The sequence below is a fragment of the Sinohyriopsis cumingii genome, unplaced genomic scaffold (assembly GCF_028554795.1).
Source record: "Sinohyriopsis cumingii isolate HCF-2022 unplaced genomic scaffold, ASM2855479v2 utg001180l, whole genome shotgun sequence".
In the NCBI taxonomy this organism is placed as follows: Eukaryota; Metazoa; Mollusca; class Bivalvia; order Unionida; family Unionidae; genus Sinohyriopsis; species Sinohyriopsis cumingii.
Genome location: NW_028315969.1, coordinates 434577 through 448721, shown reverse-complemented (window position 1 = coordinate 448721; position 14145 = coordinate 434577). Strand labels below are relative to the sequence as shown.

The following is a 14145-nucleotide window of genomic DNA, read 5'->3' as shown; positions in this document are numbered from 1 at the left end:
ATCAAAGACAGAAGACAGTATCTCTTGAATTGTTCCCCTTTCTCTGCAAGTTGAATTTAAAAAAATAATTTTACAACTGCATTAACTTATGTACAAGATCAATATAATTACAAAACTATGTATTTATAATTACAAAACTATGTACATGTTAATGGCACAAAAATTTACTTCCACCAGAGTAACACTTCTTATCCATTTTGAATTAGGCCTGATCAAACTGAAGAATTACTTGAATGGTGTCAATGGAATTAATGCAGTCAAGATGGCTTCTCATCTCGTTAAAAGGCTAAAAAGGTTAAATGAATCTCTACATTGTATATTGCTCTAAGTCTGTTCAACAAACCTTCCCAATATCCAGTATTCTATCCATTACAGGTTTTTTCCTCTCCCCTGTCTCCAGGAGAATGTTGCTATCCAGCCGAGACAGATCAAAGGGAATCATACAGGCCATGGACAACCACAGTAAGAGAACATATCGTGTTTCCCAGGTCTGAAGAGAGAAACATTTGGAGAGAAAAACTAGTATTATGTAACATTTCTTTCCATTTTATAGTGATTATAAGCAAATGCATGAATAATATGAATCATATATTCATAAGTATTTTTTCTAATTCACCTTGCCACAAAGACTTTAAAATAACATTAAACCAATTTCAGACAAAAATTTGCAGTTAGTTTTTCGTCAAATGAGGTCAAATTTATTTACTTTCATGCTGGTGTCTTTTGGAAGGGCTGGATTTAGGAGGAAGCTGGGATTACTTTCCTAATGTTAATGTGACTGAGGAATGTATTCGAAGGAGAAATAGGAAAAGTCCATTTAGACAAAAGTGATCACAATATAAAGTGACCATTAGGAAAAAGGTTTGACTGTATTTAGACCAGACAAAAACTCATACCTCAAAGTCTGTAGGATCCTGACGATTTATAAGAGCTAGGAGTGGCTCTACATCAACTACCTCATGAGGAAACAAACGAACCACCACTTTTGATCCTCGCATCTGAAGATTACATTAATGGTCATTAGTTTATTGTTTGTCAGGTAAAAATGCTATGTCATTTAATAGACTGTAGATAAGATTTAGAAAGTATTATGTTCTTACTAAAGAAAAAAATTCTGTGACATATGCCTTCATACCTTATTGCCGTCTTCTATATTATACATTACAAGATATCAGGAATAACCCTGAATGATTGATTCAAAATAATCTTAGGAAAAGAGTTTAGGTGTGATATTATAAATTGCCACTATAGAAACCATAACTACACACACTTAAAGTCAATGACTACAAGGACAAATGCATATATACAGCAATGTCAAAATAATTTACAGCTAATATTCAAAACATGTAAGGAACCTTTATCAATATTTATTTGTGTTTTACTAAATAAACACACCTATTTACAATATACCTTTCCTAATTAATTTGGTGGACGCACAAAGACAAGCAGAAATAGTGGCAGATACATATGGACTCAGGTTACCTTAGTGATTAAGTACAGATACTTGAAGGCCTGGTTCTGTAGTTCAGATGGTGACTTGGCATCTCTTCCTATTCCCAAGAGTTGATTTAACAAGAATTCTGTCAAAAGATAAAATATCTAGATGATAAGTCAAATGAGACCATGTTCGGCTCAAAACAACAACTTTAAGTTAAAATGGGTCAGCATTTTTCACTTCAGGAAAGAAAATTATTGCAATCAAATTGAGAGATTATATTTTTTTAAATATGGAAAAATAAAGAAGTTTTTCGGCATATGATAAAGCAAACAGAATGCACTGTGTATTAAACTGCTACAAAAAAGAAAATGAATTGAATAGTTAACTATACATAAAATGTATGACTCTATGGTAAAAAAAAAAAGTCTTGGATCAATCCAACGCTTGGTACACTACAAGAAAAGTGCATACATTTGAGGGCAGTATCTGAATTCAGAATAATGCTATCACCAGGGAGACATCAACCTAGAGAAACAGTTATATTAAATGTACTTACTCTTGATATGAACCAGTGAATGGTTTAAGAGTTTCCAGTGAAGCTATTATCTGAGCGGCTGCTGATCCAAAGCTTTAAATATAATATTCTTTCAGTAGCTGACTAAGATTACCAAACAGCTGTTGCTAATCTAAAGCTTTAAATATAACTTTCTTTCAGTAGCTGACTAAAATTACCAAACAGCTGATGCTGATCCAAAGCTTTAAATATAATTTTCTTTCAGTAACTAAGATTACTAAACAGCTGATGCTGATCCAAAGCTTTAAATATAATTTTCTTTCAGTAGCTGACTAAGATTACCAAACAGCTGCTGCTGATCCATAGCTTTAAATATAATTTTCTTTCAGTAGCTGACTAAGATTACCAAACAGCTGATGCTGATCCAAAGCTTTAAATATAATTTTCTTTCAGTAGCTAAGATTACCAAACAGCTGATGCTGATCCAAAGCTTTAAATATAATTTTCTTTCAGTAGCTAAGATTACCAAACAGCTGATGCTGATCCAAAGCTTTAAATATAATTTTCTTTCAGTAGCTCACTAAGATTACCAAACAGCTGCTGCTGATCCAAAGCTTTAAATATAATTTTCTTTCAGTAGCTGACTAAGATTACCAAACAGATGATGCTGATCCAAAGCTTTAAATATAATTTTCTTTCAATAGCTGACTAAGATTGCCAAACAGCTGATGCTGATCCAAAGCTTTAAATATAATTTTCTTTCAGTAGCTAAGATTACCAAACAGCTGCTGCTGATCCAAAGCTTTAAATACAATTTTCTTTCAGTAGCTAAGATTACCAAACATCTGCTGCTGATCCAAAGCTTTAAATATAATTTTCTTTCAGTAGCTAAGATTACCAAACAGCTGCTGCTGATCCAAAGCTTTAAATATAATTTTCTTTCAGTAGCTGACTAAGATTATCAAACAGCTGATGCTGATCCAAAGCTTTAAATATAATTTTCTTTCAGTAGCTCGCTAAGATTACCAAACAACTGATGCTGATCCAAAGCTTTAAATATAATTTTCTTTCAGTAGCTAAGATTACCAAACAGCTGATGCTGATCCAAAGCTTTAAATATAATTTTCTTTCAGTAGCTGACTAAGATTAACAAACAGCTGATGCTGATCCAAAGCTTTAAATATAATTTTCTTTCAGTAGCTAAGATTACCAAACAGCTGCTGCTGATCCAAAGCTTTAAATATAATTTTCTTTCAGTAGCTGACTAAGATTATCAAACAGCTGATGCTGATCCAAAGCTTTAAATATAATTTTCTTTCAGTAGCTCGCTAAGATTACCAAACAACTGATGCTGATCCAAAGCTTTAAATATAATTTTCTTTCAGTAGCTAAGATTACCAAACAGCTGATGCTGATCCAAAGCTTTAAATATAATTTTCTTTCAGTAGCTGACTAAGATTAACAAACAGCTGATGCTGATCCAAAGCTTTAAATATAATTTTCTTTCAGTAGCTGAGATTACCAAACAGCTGATAGATGAGCAGGGTTAAAAAAAAAACAAACATCAACACATTAAAGGTTACACTGTGCAGAGGCAACTAGAATACTGTATATACTCACTTATGAGTCCAAATGCAAATTACACAGACCTAGATTGGCTGGCACATTATGCACCAGCAGATCTGGGTCTGTGCAATATGTCAGGAGTATTCAGTATAACAAAACAACATAGACTGATCTGCAGTGCATTATGATACAGCAGATCAGTATCTATGTTGCTTGCAGTTTGACTCTACTTATAAGCAAGTACATACTGTATTTCCCAGACACATACCATTTCTGCCAATGCAGCCCGTCTGTGCAGGATACAAACCTGCAAGTCTACAAGTCCCAAACTATAACCACGACCACAGCCCACAAGTCTCAAACTATAAAAATGAACTATAGTCCACAATTACCAAACTATAACCAAGAAATCACAGAAGCTTCAAGACAGGTATACAGAGTCAGATATTCAAAATCAAAAGCTTTTTGTAATTCAAATTATTGTACCAATTTTTTAAAAATAATCTCTGCACTCCTTATCTCTATTTTGTGCAACATGCTTCTTGGCAAAATGAAATAGTAAGTCTTACCTAGATGGGGGTCTATCAAATGGGGCTGCTCCTGGTACTGGTCAATTATATCTGTAAACAGGACCAAAAAAAATTGAAAGATTCATGAAATAGTGGTATTCTCCACCCCCATCCAGAATCCAAACCAGACAGTTGCTGATGCTATTACAACTACTACTTAGATGAATATACACTATCAATGGTGCTTTACTTCATATTGGAAGAATAACACCTTGTTGTGACCCTGAACACTGTATGTAGTCTGCTTATATCCAATCAATCTTCTGATGTATATACTAAGGAATTTTGGGGGATTGGGTCCATCTTTTAAATTCAAAACTATTTATGTTTTGATTTTCTATATTATAAATATGTTGGTGCTTAATTAAGTCACTGTTCAGTGTGATTTGATTTTTAACAAAGCCTTAACAATTTTAGTCATATCACTATGATGTCTGTAGTATGGCAGATTTTAGTGATTCTGGCACTGCGGCATCATGCTGCAGACATATAGCATCCTGTCTCACCCAGTCACATTATCCTGACACAAGGCCAACCAGTCCAAACACTAAAATCCTAATGTTGAGCGCCAAGCAAGGCAGCTGATAGTACCATTTTTGTAAGTCTTTGGTATGACTCGGCTGGGGTTAGAAACCAAAAACCTCCTGCAAACGAGGCTGACTCTCTAACCAAATAGGCCACTGGAGAGGTGTCACTATACATGGATGAAGTTTCAATTAATGCAAGAACAAAATAGGATATAGTAAAGGTGGTTGTGAACTGATCCACTGAGATGATGAACATGACTCATTAAGGTTCAAAACATCATTAATGCAGTGATATAACTGATGGAGTACGACCTCTGAGGAACATATGATAAATACTATGGGTTTCAAACAAGCGCAAAGAGGAGTCTAGATTCGATATCTTTGACTGTGGAGTCAATTTTATTATGCAAACAAGTGATTTCCATTCACCTTATGGATTTGGAGATGACCAATCCACCTATGAAAATAGTGTAATTTGTGCTATCTACATGTACATCAGATGAACTCATTATATAACCATCCACTGCTTTTGCAGTTCTTGCATGAGGCTAGGTGACTTGAAAGAAAAATACTTTTTGTTTCATTCCTACAGTTATGGAGCTAAAAAAAACCCAAAGGAATATTAGCTATGTGCAATGGAATCCAGAGGGTAACATCCAAGATATTCCAAATACTATATTGACTGGAATCAACATTCAAAACAGGTTCCAGAAAATTTCTTCAGTGTCCATCTTTTTCGGCTTTTTTTTATAACAAAGACAAATGCAAAACGTTGCTTGATTATTGGAATGTAATTAAACATGCTTAGTGATTGGTTAATAATTACAATTGGATATTTCGGTCTCTTTCAGGCAGGCAATAAGCTGTCTAAGTAACTGATGATGTGTTTTGATGCGATTTGGATTTTTAACATAGCTTTTAACAAATTTCAGTCATATTTCTATGATGTCTGCAATGTGGCAGTTTATAGTGATGTCTAGCACTGGGGCATCATGCCTTAGACATGTAGCATGATGTCCCACCAGTCACATTATCTGACACCCGGCTGACCAGTCCTAACACTAACCTCTTAATGTTGAACGCCCAACAAGGCAGCTGTTAGTACCATTTATGTAAGTCTTTGGCATGACTCGACCGGGAATCGAACCCATGACCTCCCGCATCTGAGGTGGACACTCTAACCACTAGGCCACCGAAGCGGTAATTACTGATGAATGATTATGTTGTTGTTGTCTTTGTTGACTGATGGCCTCTACCCGCCCCCTCAAAAAAGTTCTCAAATTTTCGGAAATTTTAAAAATGATACCTGGGGATGAATAAATCCAAGGAGAATTCACAGCCCCGATTATATCTTCAATTGGGTTGCACTCCTAAAGGATACTTAAAATATATTTGGTTTTGGTGAAGTGTGGATGTTTCCTGATTATGTAAACTGCATGACTAAGTTTATTCCAATCCTTATATCAAAATTACTGATTCTTTACAATCAGAATAGATAAATAAATTACAAGATTCTAACAAAATGACTTTCCACAAACATATAAAAACTTACTCTGGCTCTGACGATTATTTAAAATTCTTGTTTAACTATAAATATCAATCACAAAACTGCAAGTGTCTTCAGATAATCTGAGAATTAACACAGATATATAGAAGCAATATTACTAATAGTAGTGACAAATATTGCGCACTCTGTGACAACCATGATATTGAAGATGAATAGAATTTTCTTTCACTATATCCTGTGTAAGCTATCTTGCATGTAAACTTCTGGAATAAACCATTCATGCACAAGTACAATGAATTGTTAACTTCTAGTAATAAGAAAATATATTCACTAGCTAAAAGTGTTTATGAAGTGTTTAAAATATGGGATAAATTATTATTATTACTAGAGTAATTCATTATAAAGACTGTGTATATTTGCCCATCCTCACCTATCCAGCTCTTGACAATTATATTTTGAGTTTCTGTTTTAAAGTTGGTCATATAGTATTTAATAACCACATATCTGTAATATTTTTGTATTATGTACTCTATAAGCATGACATACTTATGATAATACACTACTGAATTTCATTGAGTGTCAACACTTCATATTTTTCTCAACATATACTCTAATGTCTGCACTGTCTTTTACAGGGTGTCAGCTATAGCAAAAACTACATATAACAATTAACCGACCGCTCGAGTAGCATAGTGGTTTGAGCGTCCGCCTCAGCTGCTGGAAGTCGTGGGTTCAAACCCTGGACAAGTCATACCAAAGACTTATAAAAATGGTACTTACAGCTAGTTCGCTTGGCACTCAGCATTAAGAGGTTAGTGCTAGGACAGGTTGGCATGGCATCAGGATAAAATTACTGGGTGGGACATGACGTTTCATGTCTGCGGCAGGATGCCCCAGTGCTAGACATCACTACAAACTGTCATACTGCAGACATCATAGCAACGACTGATTTTTTTCAAAGCTACGTTAAAAGTCCAAACCACACATATACCAATTATATACACAACACATTCATATGACCATTTAATGGGGGGGGGGGGGCAATACAAGTTTGTTTAGGGGTTAGTATGGAATTTCCAAAATGTTCTAGGTCTGAGGTAGCATAAATAAAATATAATTATGCAGTATATATACTGTATCTTTGATATAATACTTAAACAGAGGATCTCAAATGGTTTAATATTGAATTTATGAAACTCGTTAAATAATGTCCAGCTTTTGTGAGCTTTGGCTGGACATTATTCAACAAGTTTCATAAATTTAATATTAAATCATTACCCATTTAATATTCTGCAAATCACATATTTTTTATCTGAATGGAAATGGGAGTGAAAGAAGAAATAATTTCATTCATTTTGACTAAGAAGCTGCACCTTTAATTTAAAATGCATAATATATAGTCACTGGAATTATTTTGCGCTGTTCTATAACAAGTACACTTTATTTGTTTAATTTTTACCAATTATAATCCAAAGAGCAACTGTCTTTCCAAATAAAAAGAATATCTGACTCAAAGAACTTAAATTTTTCAACAGAGAATGTATATGCATGTTCAGTATGATGTCACACAGAGAAATGTTTAACAGCAAGAGTGTGTCACTATCAGTTTCACATTAAAGCATTGAAATTGTTGGATATGTGATGGGATGATTATGGATGCAGATATTCCAGACTTACAGTAATGTATTTGTGTTGCATTATTCAAGTTAAAACTGTAGACAGAGACAAATTCTGAAATGCATTGCATAAGAGTTATTTTATGATGTAAACATGCAGTGGTTGGCTAAGGTTCTTTCAGTTTGGAGTCCAGTTTAAGTCCACATTCTTCTGTGAACAGAGGTGAGTTTATTTACTCCTCTAACTTAACACTTAAACCACTCATCCATATAGGATGCATTCCATGTTACATACCCCCATCCCTTCCCACACACACTTGATCAACTATCCAGTTCCCTTAGTTTTATTTGTTGCTGATGTTATTCTTGTTAGATGTTTAAGTTTTAATGCCATTTTTCAGTGCATGATTGCGTAACAAGTCCATACGTAGGTAAATGGGCCATATTCAGAAAGATGTCACTTTTTTGCACAATTCTCTTTGAGCAGTTGATTTGGAAAATTGGGTGCAAAAATAGTAATAGTAAAAACAAAACGTTCCTGTAGGCGGGGTAATAAAACTTTCACAGGATCGCAGACAATCAGTAAAGGGAATACTGCACAAGAATTTCATGGGCTTATTTGGAGCAATCAGAATCACATGAAGTGATATGTTGACATATTATAATATCAAAAATATTAAACTTCACACACTATAGATAAAGTGTACTATGTGATAAATAAAATTTTCCATATAAAAGGAAGCTAAGCAAACTTCATGATTTCCTTCAAATGAAAAATGTATACATTCTATGATATATCCAAGATACAGCATGCACATTATAAATACTTTCTTCCTCACTTCTCCTCCAATTTTTAATTGTAGTAAGAAATTTTTCAGACCCTGGTTGAGTCCTGCACTACCAATATTAATCATCCTTGTCTTGTCAGCATCGTAAACAAAAACGAACAGCTGATGACTAAAACAATAATGATGATGAGAAGGTGATAATAAGGATGACATCAATATTTTAAATTTGCTTTCATATATCAAGCTGCAAAATGTTGAACAATTTTTTCAATAGTTTTTGTCTCAATTTAAAGGCTGCATGTAATTTTAATTTTGACATTTTGCGGAGCGTATGACAAAGTCAGTGTAATGGCCAATGTCATGAAATTTGTTGTTTTCATGTAGCAATAACAATGTAACTAGATGGCGCTTCAGTCAGGCTGAGTGCCACCATCTTACTATTTTTGTACAGACAGAATACCCCTCTTTACGTGGCTCTCATTCTTTTAACTTTGATTGGATAATTTCATGAATAGTGGGAACATTTTACATGATAACCTGTGCAAAGGAAACCAATTGGCTTTTCTTTTAAACTATATGTTGCTGGTAAGAATTTGATACAGCGCACAGAATATTTTCATGAAGAATCCACAAAACGTGTGGATTAAGGAGGGTTTCATATGGGAGAGGTTCTATTTATGTATCTAAATATAGAATGTGCCAAGAATATTGTGGTACTTATCTTCGTTTCATGGAAATAGGGTTGTATTACAACCTAACCTCCATCTCATCTTTAACCGGAAATGTGTCAGTTCTCTCCCTTGAGCACCCGGTAGAGGTAGCAACGAAAGAGTCTGACATTTTGTTAATAAAGCAGGGATCGTCCTGGGCTTCGCCAATGTCGCAAATTGCGATTTTTTTTCCTTATTGGCGACAAAAATATCCCATCTGGTGATTTTTTTGGCGTCATACTTTTTGGTTATTTAATTTGTACATACAATCATGGATTTGGACTGGATAAATTAAAAGGCAGAACGAAAGGAAGCCACAAACTTGACTAAGCAATGCATTGGAATCAATCTGTTACACAAACAATCCTTTGTTCTTATTGACAACCCCATCTTTACAGTGCATTGTTACATCATAATCTGCTTATGCTGACATCTGGGCTGAGTACTATATGCTGCGATACAGTCAATCATGCTACCGCACTATACCTACAACTGACCGACTTCTGAAGACGCGAATAGAACAGATACAATTAATTGTATGGCTAATCCTTCTGTTTTTTTTTATACATATACCAATACAATAGTTTTGCTGAACCTTCATAGAAAACTGATAAGCTTTGAAGTACCGACAACTGTGTATAAATACAAAGCAAATGGAAACAATCTAAATCACAATTACATCTGTCGCCAGTGCAGCATTTTACTCATTGATCTTTTCCTTTTGCCATCAGTCCTGTGTTACGGCTGCAGAGACTTAAACTCCGCAACAAGAAATAGCAAAAAAAAAAAAAAAAACAGTTTTGCATAATTAATAATAATTATGTATTTCTCAAAATACAGGAGTGAAAGAATCCCTAAGTTGGGTGTGAATTTATGCTTATATATACGGTCCAATATTGCCAGGTGTTGACTCGTGTAAGTTTCATTCGTGGGAATGGAGATCCTATTTTTCTTGTCGAGAAAATTTATACAGCATTCAGTGATCATTCTTGGGATTTAGGAAGCAATTCGCTACAAGCTTTGTGAAGCTAGCCATAAGGGGGTGGGGGCTGCTGAGAGACTACTGGTGTCACCTGTCAGCACTGTACACTGTGAACGTGGATTCAGTAAGATGAACTTCATAAAAACTGACATCAGAAATAAGCTCTGCATCTCATCTCTCGAGAATTTAATGAGAATCAGCATGTACAGATGTGAAAAATTAGACTTTAAAACTGCATTCAACAAGTGGGCAGCCCTAAAATCGCGACGGATCTTCATGTAACACTTTGTAACATTTTGTTAATGCTTCTTGTAATTAAAGTATTAACTAATCCATCTTTTGTAATTTTCATTGCCTGTTACATTAATAGACTAAATTAACACTTGGAAAAATGTACACTACTTTTTTTGGCGACACTTTTTGAAAATTGGCGACAAAAATATTGAGGTTGGCGATTTTTTTGGCGACAGCTTTTTAAAAGCCAGGACCATCCCTGATAAAGTACAATGAAATCTGTGAAAACATGAAATCACCTATAAGTATAATAAGTATACATATATTTATAGTACATTAAGGTGATTTATTGAAAGGTACTTTACTGACAAAACGTCTCCTTCAGTAGCAACTATATACTCAACGAATATAAATATCGTTGCTACCGATACCTGTAACCAGCAGTTTGTTTTTATTATTACTGCTACAAAATAGTATAAAACCTGCTTGATATCTTTGGATATGAAATTACTGCAGTAGTACAAAAGATTAATACAAATTTATACTTGTATCTTCACAGATGAGACGCGATTGTTTTCTGTTTGAAGAATAAGACACACACACCCCACCCTGACCCTGTAATAATTTAAAAGAAACATGTGAAGTTGTTAAGGTTACTCACAGCTCAGGCTGTTGTAGCATCCATACCCCCGCATAAACATTTGTCTCTGATTTTATTGTTATTTTACACTCTTTAAAAAATAAGTTAATACTGTTATGACAAAAAATGCCAGCACAATCCACCTATGCAATAAAGCAAATGCAAAATAAACAAATAAATAAAAATAAAAAGGATATATGTATTTAACTTTTCACAGGAAATATTAGATACAAATAAATATTTTATGTAAACTTTCAGTCATAAAAACAATATTTTCAGATGAATTAATCTAACCAAATTCTAATACAGGTAGGCATTTAAAATGAATAAATACCTGGATTATCTTGTTACATTGTCCTTATTGATTTCTTTTGAAAAGAAAGGAGGCAGATGTTACCAATCCCTTTTGTTTTCACTTTCACATGAATAAAACATGAATAAAAACAAGCTTTACACATATTATGGCTTTTGGGTTGAGCACACACTCATAATTGTAAATTCTGAGTAATTAAAGCTGCAAATTCTGGATTGGCCGAGGCATATTTCCCCAAAATTTCATTTTATATACCAAATACATTTGTAAAATGTGCCTCAAGAACAGCGTGGTTATATTCTCTAGTGACTGCTTCATTAATTAGCACCAGAAAAACTTTTCAATACTCTATTTGTTTTCAATTTATACACTATACAAAAAATGTTCACTTTTTTGGAGATTTTTGTTGTTGTTGCAGGCATTAAAATAAGTTGTTTGCACTTGCTATGAGCAAAAACCATAAAAAGAAGTATACTTTATTTGCTAATTTGTTATTTCCGATGCTCTGACCTTCTCAAAAATACCATATTTATTAACCTGTGATGAAATTTTAAATTTGGCCTGTTGTCCCTATTTTTAGTCCTACATGTAAGACGATGATGCTGATATTTATGTTTTGGGCGTCAGGGTCTTACTGCCTAACTAACAGTGCTGTGTAGTGTGTTTTGATGTCAACTAACATTGTAACGAAAGACAAATTTTCAGGACTATCTCACACAACTGGCAACTAAAATAATGACGCTTTTCTACAAAGTAAAGTCATAGCATTAAAGCAAAACTGACATTTGCTATGTCTTACATTGTAGGACTATCCCTATTTTAGGTATGCATTAGGCCCAAGCACTGGTTGTCGGAAACAGGTGAATCATCGCAATGAAGTAATAAAGTACACCTTAATCTTTTCACTTCAAATTAGACATCTGACCTTCCACCAACACCACCCGACGATTTAGTTTCCTTAATTGGATATAAATCTAGTAATGATATAGATCTAAATATATGAATGTGTGAAAACCAACTCATTTGACAATTTAGTCCTACATGTAAGACCATGACATTGATATTTTATGTTGTGGGCATCAAGGTCTTACAGCCTAACTAATGGTGCTGTGTTTTGATGTCAACTAACATCATTATGGAAATCAAATTTTCAGGAATATCTCATACAACTGTCAACTAAAATATTGACGCTTTTCTACCAAAAAAAATCATATGTTTTAGTCAGACTTTACTTACTCTGATGTCTTTTCTCTAATAAATTCAAATTCTCACATGAAATGGACCTGTTTTCAAGTTTCGTTGGCCTACATTTCATTTTGCTGGAAAGTGATGAAAACCGGGCATGCCAAAATCGGGTTAAGTTGAAATATTATTCTTTAACGAAACGAATAAAAATAAATTATTCCTATTGGAACTGTAAGCAACGGTTCGTTTTGTTCAAGAAACATATCCCCAACATGAACATACTTTAGTTCTGCATGTAAGACATAGCACATGTTGATTTTCTTTAGTGGAAGAGTGTCGATATATGTTGCCAGATGTGTGAGATATTCCTGAAACTTTGACTACTCATTCCGATGTCAACGACATCGGAACACGCTATACAAGGCCGTTTTTTGGATAGTAACACATGGCACTAAAACAAAAACAACACGTGATACGTCTTTATTGTAGGACTACTGGCAAATGTGATTCTTAGATAAGTTTGACAGCTTACAGAGGAATCGTTCGTAAGAAGTTTCAACAGCGACTTTGTCTTTGAAAATATCGGAAAGACTCTTTACAAGATTTCTGACTTCATCAATTTCTTTAAATCCTTCGTGTACACTCCCATAGCCTGATGTTTCTGCTTCATCCACTTCGTTCTCCATTCCGGTAGCCATGCCTAAACAATGTGATGTTGGGCTTCAACTTGGAATAACGCAACAATTCGGAATCCCGAGTTGTTGCGCTCTTTCTCGAGAAATTGCGTGACCGTGCGAGTGTGTGTGATTTGGATTTTTAACGTAGCTTTTAACAATTTTCAGTCATATCGCTACGATGTCTGCAGTATGGCAAATTATAGTGATGTCTAGCACTGGGACATCAAGCTGCAGACATGTAGCATGATGTCCCACCCAGTCACATTATCCTGACACCAGGCCGACCAGTCCTAGCACTAACCTCTTAATGCTGAGCGCCAAGCGACGGAGCTGTTAGTATAATTTTTGGTAAGTCTTTGGTATGACTCGGGCGGTGATCGAACCCACGACCTCCCGCATCCGAGGCTCTAACCACGAGGCCACATTAGCGGTTGCGTGACCGTGCGAAGTGATATAAATAGACCGAGCAGTCGGTTATCATCCGTTCCATTTTAGTGTTTACAATGGGGGATATTGAGAGGGATATTTTTTAAAATCCGTTTGCAAGGAGAAATAAATAAATAATAAAACGACAAATAAAACTGTTGCAAGGGCTTTTGTCAATAATGTATTTAATCTGCTGGATGGGAGACTTCAAGATGTAGGTTTCTGCAACAAGTTGTCGACAAAGTTAGCAAAATTAAAGCATACAGTAAGTATGTTTGTTTTTTTTTCTCACTTGCATCACAGTTTCAAGTGAAATTTAAGATAGGTCCACCCTTGTACAATGTCATCAAAGTACATCTAGTACAAATTGTATTAATGACTATTAATGAGTTTTCTAAATTTCTAATCACACCAGTAATGATTAAAACTTTGAAACCTGTTAACTTATTTAAA

The 14145-nt window shown here is 34.5% G+C and overlaps 1 protein-coding gene across 3 annotated transcripts in view; it reads right to left on the bottom strand.

The window, feature by feature from the left end:
* The window catches only part of LOC149772739 (tubulin-specific chaperone D-like), a 99439-nt gene extending 86135 nt beyond the window's left edge, over positions 1-13304 (bottom strand). For 2 of the 3 annotated variants that reach the window (XM_089947374.1, XM_089947375.1), the window contains exons 1-5: positions 13122-13304; positions 4088-4138; positions 1483-1580; positions 897-998; positions 344-490 (exon numbers count right to left, since the gene is read on the bottom strand). In XM_089947374.1, coding sequence (XP_089803500.1) covers positions 344-490; positions 897-998; positions 1483-1580; positions 4088-4138; positions 13122-13287 — 564 coding nt within the window. In that variant the 5' untranslated portion in view covers positions 13288-13304. The remainder of the gene's footprint in view (positions 1-343; positions 491-896; positions 999-1482; positions 1581-4087; positions 4139-13121) is intronic. The other variant, XM_089947376.1, reaches the window with a different exon arrangement.
* Between the last annotated feature and the right edge of the window lie 841 nt (positions 13305-14145).